This window comes from Helicoverpa zea, chromosome 7 (assembly GCF_022581195.2).
Source record: "Helicoverpa zea isolate HzStark_Cry1AcR chromosome 7, ilHelZeax1.1, whole genome shotgun sequence".
In the NCBI taxonomy this organism is placed as follows: domain Eukaryota; kingdom Metazoa; phylum Arthropoda; class Insecta; order Lepidoptera; family Noctuidae; genus Helicoverpa; species Helicoverpa zea.
The window spans coordinates 3,400,042-3,421,293 of NC_061458.1; the positions used below are offsets into that span (position 1 = coordinate 3,400,042).

At 35.4% G+C, this 21,252-nt stretch overlaps 4 protein-coding genes across 6 annotated transcripts; 2 read left to right on the plus strand and 2 right to left on the minus strand.

The window, feature by feature from the left end:
• Positions 1 to 304: 304 nt before the first annotated feature.
• LOC124632097 (dynactin subunit 6) lies at positions 305 to 1,521 on the minus strand. The gene is made up of 4 exons (XM_047166764.1): positions 1,365 to 1,521; positions 1,116 to 1,286; positions 798 to 970; positions 305 to 651 (listed from the first exon to the last, which is right to left on the minus strand). The coding sequence occupies exons 1-4, from the start codon at positions 1,373 to 1,375 to the stop codon at positions 428 to 430; spliced, it is 579 nt and encodes a 192-aa protein (XP_047022720.1). The 5' UTR covers positions 1,376 to 1,521; the 3' UTR covers positions 305 to 427.
• Positions 1,522 to 1,807: 286 nt separating this feature from the next.
• Positions 1,808 to 5,892, plus strand: LOC124632098. Its single transcript, XM_047166765.1, has 5 exons — positions 1,808 to 2,150; positions 4,099 to 4,282; positions 4,383 to 4,409; positions 4,515 to 4,869; positions 5,845 to 5,892. Exons 1-4 carry the CDS (start codon positions 2,074 to 2,076, stop codon positions 4,803 to 4,805), a joined length of 579 nt encoding a protein of 192 aa, XP_047022721.1. The 5' UTR covers positions 1,808 to 2,073; the 3' UTR covers positions 4,806 to 4,869; positions 5,845 to 5,892.
• A 2,386-nt stretch (positions 5,893 to 8,278) lies between these two features.
• On the plus strand, positions 8,279 to 17,742 carry LOC124631734 (ATP-dependent DNA helicase DDX11). 3 transcript variants are annotated; one of them, XM_047166303.1, is made up of 14 exons: positions 8,279 to 8,512; positions 8,668 to 8,788; positions 8,922 to 9,265; positions 9,699 to 9,865; positions 10,085 to 10,325; positions 10,707 to 10,974; positions 11,200 to 11,519; positions 12,007 to 12,180; positions 15,894 to 16,097; positions 16,281 to 16,469; positions 16,756 to 16,862; positions 17,142 to 17,305; positions 17,405 to 17,505; positions 17,592 to 17,742. In XM_047166303.1, exons 1-14 carry the CDS (start codon positions 8,393 to 8,395, stop codon positions 17,670 to 17,672), a joined length of 2,601 nt encoding a protein of 866 aa, XP_047022259.1. In that variant the 5' UTR covers positions 8,279 to 8,392; the 3' UTR covers positions 17,673 to 17,742. The 3 variants fall into 3 exon arrangements, 2 of the variants coding, with proteins under 2 accessions (XP_047022259.1, XP_047022260.1); XM_047166304.1 differs by lacking the exon at positions 15,894 to 16,097; XR_006984537.1 differs by lacking the exons at positions 17,405 to 17,505; positions 17,592 to 17,742 and having other exon boundaries at positions 16,600 to 16,862; positions 17,142 to 17,182.
• On the minus strand, positions 17,734 to 21,136 carry LOC124631736 (NAD-dependent protein deacylase-like). The gene is made up of 4 exons (XM_047166306.1): positions 20,484 to 21,136; positions 20,107 to 20,301; positions 19,745 to 19,904; positions 17,734 to 18,139 (listed from the first exon to the last, which is right to left on the minus strand). Exons 1-4 carry the CDS (start codon positions 20,799 to 20,801, stop codon positions 17,934 to 17,936), a joined length of 879 nt encoding a protein of 292 aa, XP_047022262.1. The 5' UTR covers positions 20,802 to 21,136; the 3' UTR covers positions 17,734 to 17,933.
• Between the last annotated feature and the right edge of the window lie 116 nt (positions 21,137 to 21,252).

Here is a 21,252-nt window from a genome sequence, read left to right on the forward strand (position 1 = left end):
TGTTCTATTTAGAAACGATTTTCGGGTTTCACTTCAAGATTGGCAAAGTCTACGGACTGTGCTTTATTGGTACCAAATCAAAAATTCTGGATTTGGGATTCTGGCCCTGATTGAAGAAAATAGGAATAATAAATATGCTGTTTGGCAGAGAGACACGTTTCCTAGGGAAATTATGAGCTGTTATGTTATTTATTGAGAGAAATCATGACTTGGATAGTCTACCTACTGAATTAAATTATCCCACAGCGGCAAAGAGCATGGCTATTTATATGTATTATGTAAGTGTAAAAAATGAAACAAGACATTTCTATCAAAATACTTGATTATTCAGTGAAAGCATTAAATAAATATAAAATCTTAACATAGTGCATTACAAGCTACAAATAAGAATTAGTATAATACAGCAGTTTATAACAGATAGTTATTTTTATGGTTTTGGGGATGATTCTTGGGACTGTCTGGTGGAAGGCTGGCGTTTGTGAACGTTAGGTTTCCTCAGTCTGTGGTAGTTAGGCATGACTTTGCTCAAGAAGTCTAGCTGCAATAGTTGTGATGGTTGTTTCTCTAATGCTTCTCTGACATGATGGTCAGAGCCCCATATTACGGTGTTGTCAGCCAAAGTTTGTGGTGCTGTCAGGCGACAAGCTGCTCCTGAAATATATAAACAAAAAAAGTATTATTAAATAGTTCATACATGTCTCTGGAATAACATACTCTTTTTGGTATTTTAATGTTTAACTATACAGATTTACTGAAGGACACAATGTGACGATTTGTAGAAATAAAACTAAACTTACCTATAACACATCCGCTTCCAATCTTGACATCAACTCCTACAAAAGACCTGCACTCAAATACGTTACTCTCTCCAATGTGGCCACAAGGTGATTCCAGTTTACAGCCAACTTCAAACACATTGTGGGCTCCAATGAACAGAGGTTTAGGTGGAGTCTCTTGTTTGTCGCTTTTTCTGTAACACAGTTATACACATATTATGACTTAAGTAAAATAGTACCCTTTATAACTCAACTGTAGTATATGTCAAGGATAATCCTCAAACGTGTATTTGCTGAAAAGATCTAGCTTTGTTTTAGTACAATATTACAAGTGCTTACTTATGAATAATAGTGGAGTACTCTTCTATGATACAATATTCAGCTATTATGATGGGTCCACCCTCAGCTATGATCGTCACTCTCGGGTGAATAACTGTACCTCCACCGATTGTGATATCACCTTCTAATGTACAATCCTCGCAAACTGTAGCACCGGGAAGAATTTTTACGCTGAAAAATATGTAAATAGTTCAGATTCTTTTATTTTAATCGATGTTTTAGAGTGTTGAGAGACAAATTGGTACTCACTTATGAGACATGGTAAAAAGTTATAAAACTTGGGGTGTTGGAAAGAGTTTCAAATGAGATCAGTGGAACAAATAATTCAATTTATCGCGTTATTCCTCATAAAAAATCACAGGATTTCGATTGACATCACGATTCCCCTAAAAATTGTGACAGATGACATCATGACACTCGTCACTCGTGACGCAAAAAAGTTTCTTTATTTAGTAAATTCTACCTCTGTTTCAACTAATTTCTATTTTGTAATGAAAGGCTTGTACTTAGATTTTTAAAACGCTAATTATTCTTGTCTACTATCACTATTACCAATGCTATGTTTGATTATCAAACTTTGATAATCAAATTCATTGATTTATTGTGATGATATGTTTTTCCACCTGGTTATTTAATGCATGACTCGGAACTTTTCTGTCTTGCTTTGCTTGTCATTTCCTAACGTCAAAATCATCTGCACAACTACAAATGGCGGGAGATTGATCTCGTCCGTGTTGTTGAGAAATGAGCCCTTGCAAGAATAGAATAGAAGCATTTTATTAGGTACTTTATGCATTGATATACAAAAAAGTTAAAAACCCAAAATGTACACTCAACGTCTCAAAAACGGGTCAGTGGGTCGTCTTAGGGACGTCCTCACAAAATAAGCGCAACATTCAAATTGTGCGCCCATTTCAAATAGTCTCGCCTCGTTCGCGTACGTAAGCAGTCGATAAAAATGCCGAAGTGTTCTCTTAAAAATTGTAAAAATATCACGTCGAGAAGATTGAAAAAGGATGGGATATCGTATTTTCGGTAAGTAAAATAATTCATGTATTAATTTTTGACGCTTTTTATGACTGATTATGGCAAGCAATATTTGATTTTGATTTATTTTTCTAAAAACTTCAACGCGCAAAGTATAATACGGCCAACTTTAATGGCCGGTTGTTTAGTGTTAGAACGGCGACGCAATGCAGCGACCTATTTTATTTCCGTCGCATTATAAAAGTGACCCTGTTCTTATATAAGTGGAGTCGATTTTTATTATTTTTGTTTTATTTTTTTTTTAATAATATGTATACTTTGAACTTTTTTATGTAAGTTTTGACAATTATATTTACAAATAAAAACAAAAGGGAACTATATTTTTTGTCACCAAAATTTATATTTGTCATCAAGTTGTATCACCTAATAAATAGACCTATCGCCACGAAATATTTTCGTTCTCAGATAAACAAAGAGTGTTCCCAGTTATAAATTACCATATTATTGTTAATATAATGTGTAAAAATATACATATATAAACTTCGTTCTAATAATAATAGTTTTATTACTTAAATAATAGCTTGGTGCTCAAAATGGTAGATCTGTCACCAAATAAATCGATTAATCGATCCCTGACTGCGACTCCTTTTTATTTGTTATTTTGTCACCAATACAGTAGTTACATTTTATTTCGTTCAGTTATTAAAATAATGTATTCGTTACCAATTTAATACATCAGTTTATAATTTTAATGAAAATATGTTCAAAGGGAAGAGGAAGGGAAGGGAGACAAATTGGCGCGCTTTCGGGCCTCAACGAATGGGTTGTAGAAAGCAAAAAATTTACTCATCGGCCAGAAAAGAAAAAGGGGGCGCCCTTCAAAATCCAAACCAGCGCTGATTATTCAGTGATTGTTATTTTTAACAATAAATATTGATTATTTTGACTTTAATTAAGTGTTTTATTTACTATTCAGCTAGAAATTTAATTTAAATATATTTATACTACCTATGGAAATTAAGACCCTTAGGGGAGGCACATGGCCAGTTAAGTAGTAGACTCTTTGGTTGAAAGGATGATGACGACCACCCTACATTTTTAGACCTTCATGAAATTTTCTAGTGATTGAACATCCTTGGCAGTCGTTACGGGTAGTCAGAAGCCAGTAAGTCTGACACCAGTCTAACCAAGGGGTATCGGGTTGCCCGGGTAACTGGGTTGAGGAGGTCAGATAGGCAGTCGCTTCTTGTAAAGCACTGGTACTCAGCTGAATCCGGTTAGACTGGAAGCCGACCCCAACATGATTGGGAAAAAGGCTCGGAGGATGATGATGATGAAATTTTCTAGTGATATACAGCTTGGCAAAAAAGAGTCTGACGCGGTGACAGTTGGAACTAAAAATCAAAATCAAATAAAAATTGTTAACATCGTTAATACTGGACATTGATGTGTCCCATTGACATCGCCTACTTAGGATTGAATATCTCCAAAAATAACAAATATCAAAATCTGTGAGTCGTAGCATTCCGGGTTGCCACAGGTGCGATAGTGCTGACCTCATTTATTCCACACTCTTTTTTGCCAAGCTGTAATATATGATTTATTGGTGATCTCTTTAAATTAGTTTGCTTAAATACTATTAGGACAAACCTATTATAATACATACAAAACCATTTATTTGGTACTTGACCCCATATCTCTATGATTTTCGGTAATTTATTGTGGAATTGATTTTATATTGTTTGGTGACTACATTTTGGTGACAGATCTACTATTTTGAGGGCAAACCCTATTATTTAAGAAACACAAAATGAATTAAATTGGTGACAGCTTAAATCATACCCAAAACAAAACGGCTATCAAAATGAAATAAGAATGTAAAAATTACGTTTTCATTTGTCACTTTATAGTCAAGTGCAATGAAAGTTTTCATTGCACTATAGGTATTATAATATGCAATACCTATTCCTAAATATTATGATTTCATTTATTTTAGTTTTCCTCGTGATCCAATACGATGTGGTGAATGGACATCAATCGTCAGTCAACAAAGGCGAGAAGATTTTTTTAAGCCCAATAATTCAAGCGTCGTTTGTTCCGAGCATTTTTTAGAGGAAGATATGTATGTCTCTTCAAAGGGCATAAAACGTATTCGTAAAACAGCTGTTCCTCATGTAGCGGTAAGTAACACATACTTAAGCAAGCGAACTGAATTTGTCAAATAACGTACTGCCTCCATTCAATATAGGTATATATATATAAATATTGTAATTGTTACAGGATATAACTCCACAGGACCTCAAGGATGTAAGTAACTACGACGAAGAACGCACGGAACCGATGTGCTACTATATTCTGAAATATTATTTGGTATGCTAATTTTTGCTTTAATAATTTTGATATTGCTTACAGATTGAAAATCTGGATGACGGCCGTGATACTGGAAAGAAATGCAAATCTCCTACCACTTCTTTAAGCTCGGGGTCAGTTTTGGATACACCTCGAAAACTTCGTATGAAATGCAAACTTCCCAGTTGCAGCAAAAGGTTTACTATCAAGGACAAGCTTATTAACAACTTAAGGAAAAGGAATTCGAGACTTGTTAAAAAGATTATTTCACTAAAGAATGCGTTAAAAGTTTTAAAGAAACGATTAGATAGGTATAATTATACTTATGCTATAGTTACTAATTATACTTATTAAGTTCATAACAGGATTTTTTATATTTGCTGTGTACACGTGCTGTATTTATGTTTTAAAATGTTTAATAGGCATGATGACAAATTTTTAAATTCCTTTGTATGATGTAGGTATACGTCTATTTTATATGAAAAATTATTAATTTTAAGAAAATGCGAAGTTTTTTTATCAAATAATTGCATTTTTCTCTGTCCACTTTGAATCCGGCGCGAAAACGCTTGTCAGTGTCATGTCGTCACTTGTGACGTCACTACTGAAATTACAAGACGCAAGTAAACAACGCTCGTGCAATAATTAAGTTTTTTGTGTTATTAAATATGAATTCGAAAGGGCATAGGTGTTGTGGGGTCCCCCAGTGTAAGAACACATCCAAAACAACTCCTGATAAGTTATTTGTGTACGTTCCTCACAATAAAAAAATACGAAACAAGTGGCTTAAACTTGCAAGGCGAGATTCAAAAGCAATATTGCCCAGGGTACAACTTTATTTTTGTGAAGATCACTTTGATGTAAGTTATTACATAGTTCTCTAGATTCGAGCATAGTTTATAATGTAAATAACTATTTCGAGGTTAGGTTTCATCTCTCATTGTTTTTTAATTAAACTAGTATACTTACATGGAAGTTTTAACATTTCTAAATTCAGCTGAACAAAAATCTTTATTTGATGCCAAAAACTTTCCCAGCATTATGATATCAATTCTAGGCAAATTAGCGCTGTTTGCCTTGATAAATCCGGGCTCCATAACTCGTGTTATAAACAATTAATTAATTAAAAACAAAGATCGCAGTGGAAGTTCACAATAACGAAATGTGACGTTCGCGCGCTTTCGCGCGAGTTGTTTTGAGAGATGACGTCACGAGCTCTGATTGGTGTTCAAGATATCATGGCGGATTGCCTTATTTCGTAATTTTATTTTATAAAAATACATATTAATCACATTATTAATAAAGAAAACAATGCGCGTTTTATATTCCAAGCTTCAAGTTTAATTTAATAAATATATTATTTTAATGATTTTTGATTACTGTCATCATGCCTATTGTCTTTAGCCTACAAAATAAATACCATTAGTCATTACTTTAAATAAACAATTTTAACAGTTTACTATTTGTTTTTTTTTATATACCTATTGGCTACCCAAAGACATGTATATATGTATGTGTTTAAAACCCAATCCAACAAACTTAAAATACTTTCTAAATGAAAAAAATAGTCATGTTCGTCTCCACTCAATGCCTTGTCCTAGCCGACCACTTCGGTCGTAAAATTTTAACAACGTTAAATAATAGGTAACGACTTTAAACTATTCGCGTAAAGTTGAACCTGCAATAATATATGCTTGTAACCTTATAGAAAGAGACCGAATTAGTGTGTGGGACACTTTCGTTCGAGTGTTGTGTTATGGCAGATTTACATTGAGTCAGTAACTGACTCAATGTCCAGGGGCCCGATTCTCCTAATTTTACTTATATAAGCGACATACGATTCACGTTCGACTCGGTTCGACTGAGATTCAATCCCGACTCGATTACGATTGAAGCGTATGTGGCATTCCGCTATTTTTTCTTTGAAATAAACGTTTTTATCCTTTTCTGTCATTCAATAATGAATCATTTTGTCTGCAAATGATTTACGATTGCAATATGATTGTAGAACAAACTACCGTATAGACCAAAATCACCAAAATAGCAGACCAATCGAAAACCAATCGAATGTCGTTGGAATACGATTAGTCTTACATTAGTAGCAGAATGCCCGATATGGTTAAAACTGCTATTGCGATCATATTGTGATTCGATTTTGACATTATTAACTTAGGAGAATCGGGCCCCAGTGCTGGCGCCGAAAACTGATGCATACTAATTAAAGGCAATCAGTATTTTGTCAGTAGTCGATGATATTAATTCTTTGGTGTACACACGTCCGTAAAGTCAGTGCGGTGAACGGGTGAATGAATCCAGAAAAAAACATTTTTTTGTACAATGTATGTATAGTTATCGGCACGGATATTGAGCCCTGACCTTCACCTGCGCAGAAGCGATTTATTGGTTTATTGCCTTATGTGTACAGTGCGCAAAGCGATCCCCACTCTTCCGCCGAGAGCTCAATATCCGTACCGGTAACTAACTATACAATAAAGAAAGAAAATGTTGTGGTAGAAAAAGAGGATACAGAAGAACATAGAGATCTTTTTCATATATTTCTATAATTTTGGGATTTAAGTATCTCGGTATAGTTGAACTAGTTTTAAGTTGGTTGCGAGATGAGGAAGCGTGATCACCATGTAACAGAGCGGCTGCGACTGCGAACTGACGCCGAAAATATTTAAGCACGTATATTGAAGTCAGTACTGACGCGACAGTACTGTACTCACTTGAAATCAATTTACACTAATATACTATTGTTATAGCTTACCAAAAAATGAAGAAAGACGACGTAAATGGCTCAGCAGTCTTTATGTGAAGCAAAAATAAAAAAAAAATCAGTCTTCACTTCGCATCTTCCTGCTTTTATACTGCTAGTTCCCGCTAATTATTAAAAGCCCATATTAGTATCTTAAGGTAACAAACTGCGTAAGTTAAAACTTCAATACACATCTGTGTTAAATAATCTAAGCAAATTCGGATTTGTCTCACATAGCTTTCTTATGGTCACCCTATTAGAAAGGGACAGACAACCTCCGTACTAGCTATTTCACTCGGCTCGTTTTTTGGGTATAAGTGAGCAGTCCTGTTTACTTATATTATGTCTATGCTTGACAGTTACTGACTCAATGTAAATCTGTACCAAAGAGTAAAGTAATATATAGGGAAAAGAGAGCCCACTCACGTGTTATTCTTGCAACCCAATTTGACAATGCGCCATCTTTCTCTAAATTGGCCCCGAACTACCTACATAGCTATAGCTATAAAAATATTATAATTATGCATCATATTCATAACATTTTCTATTAGGGTAAGTAGCACCATATAACTATAACATTGGTTATCGTTATAGTTACATGGTGCTACTTACCCTAATAGAAAATGTCATCGTTAATATAGTAAAAGGTCGAAGGAAAACAAATAATTATTATATATTACTTTTTATTTACGCGTGTATGCGGAATGCAAAAAACCGCCATATTGATATTATTATGATCGGTTTTGTTAAGTTACTTGGAATACTGACACCAGGTCTTTTTAGATGAAATTTGATATTATTTTGTGCTTTTTTAAACCGTATTTAATTTATTCGCCTATTTTATCTTTTTTTAAAGTGTCTAATATTTTCCTCATACTTTTCTCTAATTAATATTTCATAAATAATTTTATATTAACAAACAAAATCGATTATAGTGTAGTGCCATCTGTTGGTAATTTAAGGTATCTTTTAGATAGTAAATAGTTTCCGGGCCAAATAAAAGGTGGCGACTCTTCGTTTACTTAGCTGTCAAAATGTACGGAGTGTCCCCCCCCTGATCTGTACTTTTATTCGAGACCGTGCATCTTGGCTGATTTTGTGTTTTTGTTTATCAATGACTTTATGACGGAAACAGCCGTGTTCCTCAGTAAAAATATATTTAGCAAGTATACTAAAAAGTAACATGGATATACAATTTCCATTTCCATTTAAACCCTACGATATACAAGAGAAGTTCATGAGAGAACTTTATTTAACTTTGGAACAACAGCAACTTGGAATTTTTGAGAGCCCTACTGGCACGGTAAGTTATTTAAATGGTTCTTCTTTAAGTTATTTAAGTGCTAGAGAAACCAGACAGGTTATAGATCTCTTATTAACTTGATTTTTTTGGTATATGATCTTCAATCATCAATCAATTTACAAAACTACAGTGTGATCTTCTTATTAACATTATAGGGTAAATCGCTAAGCATCTGCTGTGGTACTCTCAAATGGCTGAAGGACAGCAACCAGAAAATATGGGATGATCTAGAAAATGAGGTTGCAAAGCTAAAAGCAGAAATATCGAATAATACAGGTATTTTTTATAAATCTATTTAATTGCAAATACTTTAGCACTATAACTGAACTTTATGATTGTATCATTCAAGGAAAGTTGCATTACTATTCATAATATTAGCTTATTGGAGTTTCTGATTTGTTCTCAATAGCTTCAGATGACTGGCTAACAGAAGAGTACGAAAAAATAAAGAAGAATCAAACATTAGTCACACTACAGTTAAAACTAGACAACATTAAAAAACGAAAAGACCTGTTCGATCAAATCAAAATTAGGGTTGCTAAACAGAAGGCTAACTCAGCTAACAAGACTATTGAATTTTATTTTAATAAGAAAGACAAAAGAGAAAAGGGTGACAATGATAAAGAAAATGTTGTGGAAGAAAAAGAGGATACAGAAGAAGATAGAGATCTTATTCTAGAAGAATGTGAGGACAAAGAGGATGGAGATTCCGAGGGTGAAGAAATTGTTGAAGATCATGATGACGTTACAAAAGTAAGTAAGACTAGGAATTAATGTTGATTTGAAGCTGCAAAGCAAGTTAAAAATTGATGATCCCTGTATGAAATTGAGATATGATTAGTTTGAAATGTTAATTAAAATAATGAAAGAAATCGGCTCATGATATGAAGGTATAGACCATAGTAGATCAATTACTTATTTCTACCCTGCTCCCAAGAAAAGCTATGTGTTTCACACACATCTTGTTTAAACAGGTGACATAACTTAAAGTTGAAGTATACATGTTACTCACTCTCCAACCACATTTTACTTCTTTAAAAAATCAAATTAACCCTTATCAAATCAAATTAATTATGCTGGTGCGCAGATCTGCTCAAGACACAATGGATTGTCTATTGTTCTCTTATTAGCGGCATTCAATATGTATATCAAAAAGTCATCTAAACAATACATGTCTTATTACCAGATATACATAAGTAGCAGAACACACAGTCAGCTATCACAGTTCATCGGTGAAATCAAAAGGACAGTCTTTGCAGAAGATACAAGAGTGGTCACCCTAGCTTCTAGACAACACTACTGTATTAACTCTGAAGTTAATAAGCTGAAAAATGTTAATCTTATTAATGAAAGGTGATCAAGGTTTAATTACTTATAAAACACATACATAACGTTTGAAAAGACTTATAGGAATATAATTTATAACTTCCTTGCAATAAATCTGTTACTTGAGCTTTCTTTACTTGGTAGTTACCATCTGTTATTGGTATATCATTTAAACTACAAAATCTGTCAGAAAAATCATTTAAATACCAGTCCAGAAACATTACAAAAACATATTTACGTTTTCAGATGCTTAGATATGCAGAAATCGAAAACGAAATCAACCTCAGTAGGTGAGGAGGGCAAGGTACTAAAAAGGACTAAGACAAGATCATGCACAGCCTGTCCGTACTATAATCAGACAAACATAACTCGTTTGAAGGAAAGAATGCTGGTAGATATTCTGGATATGGAGGATTTAGTCAAATGTGGCAAAGAGTTGAAGGCCTGCCCTTATTACGCTTCTAGAATGGCAATGGACGATGCTGAGGTAGATATCATAATGTTAGCTCAATTTTAAGTAGACATCTACTTGCTTGTCTAGACCCTTTATGCAATCAGCCTTTTCCCAACTATGTTGGGGTTGGCTTCAATTCTAAGCTGATGCAGCTGACAACAAGTGTTTAACACAAAGCCATTAACTATCTGACCTCCACAACCCAGTTACTCAGGCAACCGAATACCCCTTAGTACGACTGGTTTTCAGGCGTGCTGGCTTTGGAATAATGATGTGTAAATAGTGGTGCCGGCGGTGATGTGAAGGTAAAAGTAAACTACATGCTATTTGTCGTCACAGCAGACGAATTTTATGCCCAAGTAAAATCAATGGATATTTTATCTCTATAATATATTTTTTTCTTGTATTTTCCAGGTAGTCCTAATAAGTCACGCAGGCATAGTAAGTTCAGGTGCCCGTTCCGGCATATCTCTAAAACTACAGAACAACATACTAATACTAGATGAGGCCCATGGTTTAACAGCAGCTTTAGAGAACGCCCACTCAGCGCCCGTGACGTTCAAACAACTGAGCTCTGTGAAGACATTCTTGCAGTTTTATATCAATAAGTATAGAGCGAGATTGAGTAGTAAGAATTTGTTGACGTTGAACCAGATTAGTTTTGTGGTTGGGAAGCTATTAGGTAAGTTTTCTAGTATCATAAAAGTATGTTTTCTTATAAATGGTCTTATAACGGACTACTGTAGGTATGTCCTATTGCATATTTCAGTAAATGTGTTTCGAAGTTTAGTTTTGCCTTGTCTTCTAGATATTTCTTAAGAAATTATGTATGCTCAGTGTCTTTAAATGAGATTCCGCAAAGTGAATTATATGGTGTAATAAATAAAGTGGTTTCCTTGCATTACAGGCATGATAAAACCCAAACCAACTGAAAAGAAGCAAGACGAAACTACAATATTCACCCTTGAAGACTTTGTAATAAAGGCTGAAATTGATCACATGAACTTACGACCATTAGTAGAATTCTGCAGAAACACTAGATTAGCTCCTAAACTCCACGGTTTCTCTATGAGGTACAGTCAGCAAGCTCTTGAAGAGGAGATGAAGAAAAGTACGGTCAGCAAAAAGAGTTCTTTTGAAATGTTCATGAGTAATATTGCTAAGAAAAAAGATGGGGAGAAAGTTGAAGTTGTTGCTGAAGTGAAACAAAATGTAGCACCAGTTCAAGTAAGAACAATATTTCAAATTACATATTTTCTTTGCTTCTTGAAGAGAGAGAAGAGAGAAAGAACTACTCAAATCAGCACCTTGCTTCCTTACTTATTATCTATACTAATATTATAAAGAGGAAAACTTTGTTTGTTTGTTTGGTTGTAATGAATAGTCTCAAAAAATACTGGACCGTTTTTAAAAATTATTTTACCATTCGAAAGCTACATTATCCACGAGTAACATAGGCTATATTTTATCCCGGTACGGGCAGTTTTTACTACGGGACGCGGGTAAAACCGCGGGAAAACGGCTAGTTCCTTATAAATTGCTGAGCTGAAAAACAAGAGTATATTAACATTTACCTATTGAATTTATTCTTATGCATGCTGTGTTCATCTATAAGTGACAGTCACACACGCCAATTCATTTTACATCGATTTTATTGCTTGTTCAGTGTTGACGTTATTGATGAACCAAACAAATAAATAAAAAAAAAATCCAGGTGCCAACAGAAACATCAGCAGGCAGTGGGTTGTACGCGATCCTAGATTTCCTAGAAATGCTCTGTGACCGCAGCGAGAACGGACGAGTGTTCGCACATAGGGACAGTGGACTCAAGTATCTGTTGTTGAACCCTGCTGAACATTTTGCTGATGTTGTGAAGGAATGTCGATCTGTAAGTACTAAAGTTTAGTGAGTACCTAAATATAATCTATACATATAATAAATCTGTAGAAAAGTAATTTTTGTACATTGAAGAAATTGACAAAAAAAATAGCCAGCATGTTAAAGGATAACTAACAGAACCCATTTCCATCATTTTTGTCATTTTTGTCTGTTTGTCTGTTTATCTGTTTGTTTGTTCGGGATTCACGTAAAATCTACGAATTCAATGCAGACAATGCTTATATACAAAAATTCTACGTAACTTGGGGTATTACTTAGTTTTTGTTTCATCGAAATCGATTCACTCTATCAAAAGATATGATTAATTTTGTGAATTCAAGACGTAAAATATTACGACACGCAATCTGTTTGTCAAAACTGTACATTTGAATGTTGTACTTATATTAGTTGATCGGCCTATTATTAACCTTTACACAGAAAATCACACCTTCATAAGTAACTTCGGAAGAAAAAAAAAATGAAAATTTTGTTTAGCCAAGGTTAAAGTAGCTCCATCTGTGGTAATCTGTGTTAAATAAAATACATAAAATTTGCCAAAGGAGCGAGGTGGTAAATGACAATAAATTACCATACATTCTTTATAGAGGATTATTATTCCAACAGATGGAGTTGTGTATTTTCCGTAATTCACCATATTTTAACACGTAGTGTAATTTTTCGATAGACATTTCAATAGTGTTTGTCAGTTTGCCGTGCCACATCAAAATCCAATTATAATTATTACCTTGATGAAAGGAAAATTAATAGTTCTCAGCCAAATTTAAAACGGTGCCATCTAAATTATTTTTTGAACATTATGTCAAAAATGATGACTTTAGTGGAACAATTAATTATCATTTAAAGTTACAGATGGAGTTCATATCAGGATTTTTTCATAAACATAGTTTAGCTTATCTTCCACTAATGTGGTGGCCTTAAAACAAATTACTTTGAGTGAGTAGTATTAAGTAGACCTTAATTATTTTTTCTGATGCAAAATATGTAAACTTAATCCTAGAAGAAAGGAGGATCTGTCTCTCGCAAGCGCTGCTAAGCGTGAGGTAGGTAGGTAATGTAGGATTCTGTAGCTTTAAGAACAAGCCCAGATACAAAGTGCAGATAAGAAATGGGAGCTTTCTTGATTTAATACCATACACACGTAAAATGCTTTATGCGTCTGAAAACGTACAAATTGCGCGTCGCATACCAGAGACATGCTTACTTTCAACTTCTGATCGCAAATACACTGGTCACGATTACAAACAGTCTCAGTAAGACCCGAGCCAAGTCTAAAAAAACACCTTTTATATAAAACTACGTTTGATGTCATTCAATCACAAAGACAGAATTGTTTTCTGTTGCAAATCCTATCCACCTGTATCCTATCCTAATCCAGCATGCATTGCAGGTGTGCATTGCACAAAAACCAATGGTATCCTATTCGAGAAGTCAAAAGAGTCAACCGGCCAACGTCAGCTTCTGCGCTAAGCAAGTGTTCTTAATAGTACCATCAGAATTACATTCATCGTTGAATGAGGTGAATAAATTTTCAGAAACCACAATAACAGTAGGAGCCCAAGCATATGATCGCTTCATAGAGCTCTGATTGGCCCCAGGTGACCAAGTCAGGTCTGATTTGTTCGTTCATCAGATCTTTGAAAGTGTTTCGGTGGATACTTACTGTCGTCCTGTGTGACACAAAATATGGTATATAAACGTCCTCCGCAAGAGCGAAATTTTCCCGGTGTGCGGTAGTGACGCACAGTATACAACACTTATGTTTCTTTTGATTTGCTGGCTCCACCAAGAAATGACAAATTGCAAGCGTACATTTTGAAAATCTTGGCAAAACTGCAGGTTTCAAGTACGAACACATGAAGTGGACTCTCACAGATACGTACATTTTGCCTATTCGTGAACTAATGCAAACATTTCGGTGGAGTCCCGGCTTAGGCCTCCCCCACATTAGGCGTGCGCGATCCTCGGGCGTGTGAGTAGCGCGGGCGCCGCGCGTGCGTCGCGAGCGCGCTGCGTGAGCGTCGCGTTTTGCTGCCCTGCGGCATTTACCTACAGCGCGCTCGCGGCGCGCACGCGCCGCTCTCCTTGACGTTTAACTGCTAAGGCGTTTAGCGGGCGGCGGGGATAGCGGGCGAAGGGGTAAGAACGCAACTCGAGCGCCGCGTGCTCGCTGCGAGCACGTCGCTTGCACTCTTCACACATGCCGCAGGGCAGCAAAACGCGACGTTCATGCAGCGTGCTCGCGACGCCCGCGCTACTCACACGCCCGAGGATCGCGCACGCCTAATGTGGGGTCAGCCTTACCATAGTGAGTAAGTGCATAAAAAATCCCCGTCATACAAGTGTTTCTCCCCAGTAGTGAAACTTTCCTACCCTATGCGCCTGCTGATGATGATGACTCATTTTATCATCCATCCAGCTATTCCCCAACTATGTTGGTGTTGCCTTCCAGTCACCGAATCTGTTTGAGTACCAATATTTTGCTTGGAGCGACTACCTATCTACCTATCTTCAATCCAGTCTCACTACACAAGACGATATCCATGGTGAAACTGACAGACTTTCTGGCTTCTGATTAGTCGCAGCAGCTGCAGAAAATGTACAAATGACAGCTTTGTCAGACTCAAAGCATATAGACATAGATTATAACTGTTTCCTGAAAATTACTTACGCACCATACGTAATAATTTTCCAAATTGGCTGACTAGATCCAGAGATATTCACAATGTCACAAACTTTACTTCTTTTGTTTAAATAAATGGTCACATCCACAACACAACCTTGATCAATGAATCTATGCGACTGCTAAGTGCTAATCCTAATTATACTGTCACGTGAAAGAATGCACCTACGGGATAAGTAGTATTTTGACGATTCTATATTGCCCACGCAGACGAAGTTGCGGGCAACAGCTAGTAGTTAATAATCAAAATAAAATAATAAAATATTTATTTATTAGCGAAAAATTACAGATTACAGAAAAATTACAGATAGGTAGGCACAAAAAATAAATAAAAATAATATGCAGTGTTCGTTACAATGCACACGGGTACAATATTATTGTTGTATTTTGCAAAATCTGTACAGGTATATTAACCCTGCCTCTTAAACTAGGGTGACCTGTATCTTAAGAGACAGTGTTCGGCTACGGGATAAACTTAAACTTAAAAAAGATTTATACACTACAACAAAAAAAAAAAAAAAAAATTGGGCAAGGGAAGTGCGTATGTCGATCTGACTTAACACCTATCAATGATACAGTTTTATTTTACCTATTTATAATTCGTGTAATAGAGGAAGGAGTGAATTTAGTAAATTTAGTGAGAGGTATTGTGTGTGTGAGGGTGTGTGTGTGTGAAAAGCTTGGTTTATGTAAACCCTGTCGCAAAGAGTGGGGTGTTTGAGTTCGAAATGGTAGATGAGCGGAGATGCCGTAAGGCAGGTGGGTCAGGTAGGTGTTCTTGTAGGTCAAGTAATGTACGGCAGGTGTGGTCAGTTACTAACGTTATACTAGGCGTTTGGGTTCCTCGTCAAATCAACACGAATCTGTCAAAGATTAGTATCTATTGATTGGTAATTTATTATGTGCTTTTTAAGCACTTGCTTAAATTATATGTTTAAAATTGCAAAATTTCAAGTGAATATCAATTTTCCAAGAACTAATTTAACCATGTAAATAAATATTAGGTTTTTTGTTATTTCTAGGTGATAGTAGCAGGTGGTACAATGGAGCCTATATCAGAATTTAAAGCATTACTCACCACAAACTCACGCACAGATGACATAGTCAATATAGTGAGATGTGAACATGTAGTACCTTCAGATAATGTATTAGGAGTTTGTCTATCGAAGGGACCTACCAATGTCAGTCTTAACTTTTCGTATGAAAATAGAATGTCTAATGAATTGGTAAGTCATAATTTTTCAGTTTTTTGTAATTTACAATGGGACAAGGCAGTCTAAAAGTCGAAAAAAACTGTAGCCGACCACAACATAGGTACGGCTTATGATGAAGCCGTTCGTCCTTTCGCGATAGACAAAAATGGTCATGGACTGTCATAAGTTAAATAATGTACTTCAAACAATTTCCAGCTCAGCGAAATAGGTCGGATTCTTCGAAACATCAGCAGCATAGTACCGGGTGGCGTTGTATGCTTCTTACCGTCGTATTCCTACGAACAAACAGTCTATGATCATCTCAAGAACAGTAAAGTTCTAGAAGCTATTACTAAGAAGAAATCCTTATTCCGTGAACCGAAGTCCGCTTCTGATGTTGATCAAGTGAGTTGGAATTTCAACCTTTTGTTTATAGGAATTAGGTGCATTGAACAAAAGCTGTTGTGATCTACACTAACACATAATAAAAAAATATTTTGCTCCCATAGATTTAAAAAATTCTTCGACTTTTTAGGAAGCTAGCAAATCCGCGAGTAACATATTTTACGGGAAGAAGTTCTCTCGAAACGGGACCGGGGGGTGAAATCGCGGGATACAGCTAGTGATGACGGTATTGAAACTGCACTTGGCCAGTCTTCTTATTTAGTGATTGTTTTGTTGTTTTTTGTAGGTGTTAAATAAATTCGCAGCAGCAGTAAAATGCAAAGATGGAGATCGCAATGGTGCCTTATTGCTGAGTGTTGTTGGTGGTAAGCTCAGTGAAGGACTGAATTTCAGGTGATTGAATAAAATATTTTGTTATTTAATATTTATAAATCTTTAAACAATATTTTTCTGTAGTAACTTTATGCAAATTTATCATCTCACTTGATGTTTACATAGTTTTAGAGGTTAAAGTTAAGTTTTGAGTAATGCAATAGGCTCTTTCATAACCATATGCACAGAGTAGTGGCCACACAGCGAGTGTGAAACCGCTTGCGGAAGTTAGTCTGGTCTGTCCAAATAGTTACTAATATCAAATGTCCATTCTATCTTGATGGCGTATTTTTCTTTCAGTGACGATCTAGGACGATGTGTAATGGTAGTAGGCATGCCGTACCCTAATGTGAAATCACCAGAACTGCAGGAAAAGATGAGCTATTTGAACAAAACCGCAGGCGGGGGCGCCGGCAGCATTTATTACGAAAACCTTTGTATGAAAGCCGTCAATCAATGCATTGGTGAGTTAAATCCACTAAATTAATAAATCAATTGAAAATGTAGATATTGGTCCCATGTAAAATAAAAAGTATGTCTACACGGTATTGTCTTTTTTTCAGGTAGGGCAGTAAGACATGCAAATGATTATGCCTGTGTTCTATTAGTTGATGAAAGATACTCAAGACCTCAAACTATGGCAGCATTGCCTTCATTTGTTCAGGTAAATAGATTAAGGTTTTTTTTTATGCATAAAATACGTCCTTATTTGAAGTGTTGCTCAGAGGGATGTAATTTATCTTTTTGCAGAAATCGCTGATATCAAATTGCAATTTCGGAACAACAATTGGAAGTGTAGCAAAGTTCTTTGCAAGACATAAAGAAAAATAAAGCATCATTAGTTTTAATATTGCTATTTATTGTTAAACAAAATGTGATAAATAAAATAGAATTTTTCAAATATTTACATTCTCATTTACTTCCCATTTTATTTATATTTTAAATTATTTACACAAGTCTTCTATTCTTACAAATCTAGTTGCATACTCTTACTCGAAAACTAACAATTACAAAATCCACTATCACAGGATTTTACAAGGCAAAAATTATTTCATAATAATAAAGCCTGTTTAACAAAACTTATGACTATCTCTAGTCTGCCAAAGCTTCTGGTAATGTAGTACCACAGGGTCCTTCAAAATAATAGTGGAAGTCAGACGTAGCGGGTGTAGGCTCTATGTTAAATTCTGCTACGATAGCGCCTCTGGCAGCCGCTTGGGGAGCAAACATGGCTGCAGGGTACACCACTGATGATGTTCCAACTACCAGACATATGTCACAGGTTGCCATTGCTGCTTCTGAAAGAAAAAAGTGAATATGTAATGGGAACAAATATAATGACCACCATAAAATGCTTTGATACCCTTCGTTTTGTAACCAGAAATATCTACTGAACACCAGAAAAATAAAGTCTAAAAATGTAATAGTACCAGCTATTTTAGTCACGACTTCACTTTAAATTGTATTCGACCACCAAATTTAGTAAATGATCACCAACTCTTGACAACCAAATTAATGTATTATTTTTGCCTAAATAAGTCACTGTGATTGCCATAAAATATAGGCTTATTACCAAATAAAGTATTATGATGCCATATTAAGTTATGTGTCCGGCTTGCAATGCATGCGTGAGTGTCAGTATGACGAATGACAGGGGAAAATGGAAGAAAACGACACATTGCGCCGACCCCAAGTAAAATTGGGAACAGGGCAGGAGAAAGAAGAAGAAGAATGTGTTGCTCAATACACTCCCTCGAAAACACTCTTATCGCACTGTTTAGAGGCATGCAATAGACAATTTTCCACCCTAGTGCTGGAAAAGGGTCCCCATAATGTTATTACATTTATTGTATCAGGCCGAACTTATTTTTTTGGAGTCAGTTTACTTAAACAGGATAGCAAGATGTAAAAACTTTGATTATCATTTAATATTAAAACGCTGGTAGGTATAATTTTGATGATCATTCACTACTTTTGGTGATCATTTACTACTTTTGGGATAACAATGATTTATTTGGACTCATTTTGCTTAAATAGGATAGCAGAATTTAAAAACTTTGGTTATAATCTTACTTTAAAATGGTGGTTTAATTTTGGTGATCATTTACTATTTTTGGCTTACGCATGATTTATTTTGGAGTAATTTCACTTAAATAGGATAGCAAAGTGTTAAAACTTTGGTTGCCAGGCAAGTCTACTATTATATTTTGTTTACGTATATCATACATATGCATGTACAGTCGACTCTCGTTAATTCGAAACTCGAGGGACTCTAAAAATATTACGAATTATCGAGTTTTTGAAATACTAAATGGTTCGAAATTTGTGAGAGAAAATAAATAAAATTCGAATTATCAAGTTTTGATCGATTATTATTTATTGACTGCTATTCTATAACAATGTCAAAAGTTTAAAAATACATTTGTGTACACACATGTACTTATTCATAATATGAATTAAGTAATCTTTCGAAACAACCCCGTCGTCATACTGGTTTGCTACAGAGCAGATTGCTGCCACTCTGAATTCAGAATGCTCTCCGACTCTGACTAACCTCACTCTTTCCGCCCCTTTCTCTCTGCAACTTTGAATTGTCGTGTGTTGGACGACTAGGAATTCGAAATAACGCGTCGTTTTGTTACATAGCAATGATTTTTTCGTTTGAATTACCAAGTGCATAAAAATGTATTGATTTAGTTCGAAATATAAAGAGATTTTGTAGGGAACTCGTGATAACTTTGAATTAAAGAGAGGTTCGAATAATCGCAGGTTTGAATTAACGAGAGTCGACTGTATATAGTTATTTACTCTGTTACATACTGACTTATTACTGCAATTTCATCATGTATTTTTCTTTATATCGTACGAAGCTATTCGATTTGAATATTTTTTTTATAACTTACGAGCTTTGTCCATCACCGCAGGGTCCAAGTTCTCTCCAAACCAAACTATATGAGGCCTTAGGAGTCCACCACAACCAGTTTTCTTGCAATGTGGCAATGATTTCACTGGGATATCAGAGCCTACTACTGTTGCATCTGGGGCACCTCTTCCTTCTAAAGCCTGGAAAATAATATAAAACAAAGATGTTTAGTAACAAGAGTTACAGTCCCATTGACTAAGCAAAGGTCAGTCTATGGGTCATTAAGGCATTATTTGTACCTCCTTGCTAATAGAAAGTCTGGCAACCTGGCTTGAGGTTATAGTTTGGAAAAACTAAGAAGATGGGTATTCCTGACCCTTGCTGTTTTTACATATCACTTACCTCACAAATAGGACTATCATTGTTGACTAAAACCTCCTTACATTTGGTGCATCTTGTTTTGTACAGATTACCATGGAGTTCTATCAAGTTTTTGGTTCCAGCTCTAACATGTAACCCATCCACATTTTGTGTGATCACTGTTATTGTTTTGTCTGTACTGTACTTGGCTTCATATTGAGCAATTGCTATGTGACCCTGGAAATAAAAGGTTTTCATAGAATCATATTATGTATATAAAGACACGTAAATGACTGTGTAAATAATACAAGATACTTTTTTTCCAAAAATTTCATGGTTCAGTTAGCTATGTAACAATAATTTTGAAGGAAGTGTATTATGTGATTGGAATTACTTACAATCATAACAAATTTACTTACAGCATTAGGCTGGGCTTTAGCTGCAACTTCTCTCCTGTAGTGATAAAACTCCCACACTAAACTTGGACTAGTCCTGAACGCCCCAGGGGTGGCCAGATTCGCAGCTTGGTATTTCCTCCAGAAGCCACCAGCACCCCGAAACGTTGGTATACCAGACTCGGCGCTGATACCGGCTCCAGATAAGATCACAACTTCTTTAGCCGACTTTAAGGCTTCTTTAAACTTTGGCATGTCACTCGATTGCCGCGAAGCCATGATTCTAGGAAAACTACAAATCACTGCTGTTCTACGTATTGAGCTTATCAAACAAATGCACATAACTGTAAAAGGAATTAAAGCGTTGATCGAAGTTCGAAATGTAAATTCGGAAATAAATATTTATGAAAAATGGTGACAGACAGATTGATCATTTCCATCATTTCTGTCTGTCAATGTCAGCCTGATAATGATGACGTAAAGATTTTCGTCCTAAAATTCTTTAATGATGTTATTTTAATAAAAAAGAATTAAGTTTTAAATTGTATGTTTCTCAAAATTGTTATTTTTATCTAGGAGAACCTCTTATTTCAACTAGTAGTTGTTAAGTGAAAAGTAGTAGTAGTAGCCTCCAAAATGTCACGAGCCTCACCATCCATCCCTAAGCTTATTCCCAATTTCATAAAAATCTGTTCGGCCACTTTAGTAGAAAATTGTAAGATCAGAAACAGACATGCATGAATACATGCTACAACTACACTATTATAGAAAAGATCAATCATTATCAGAGATT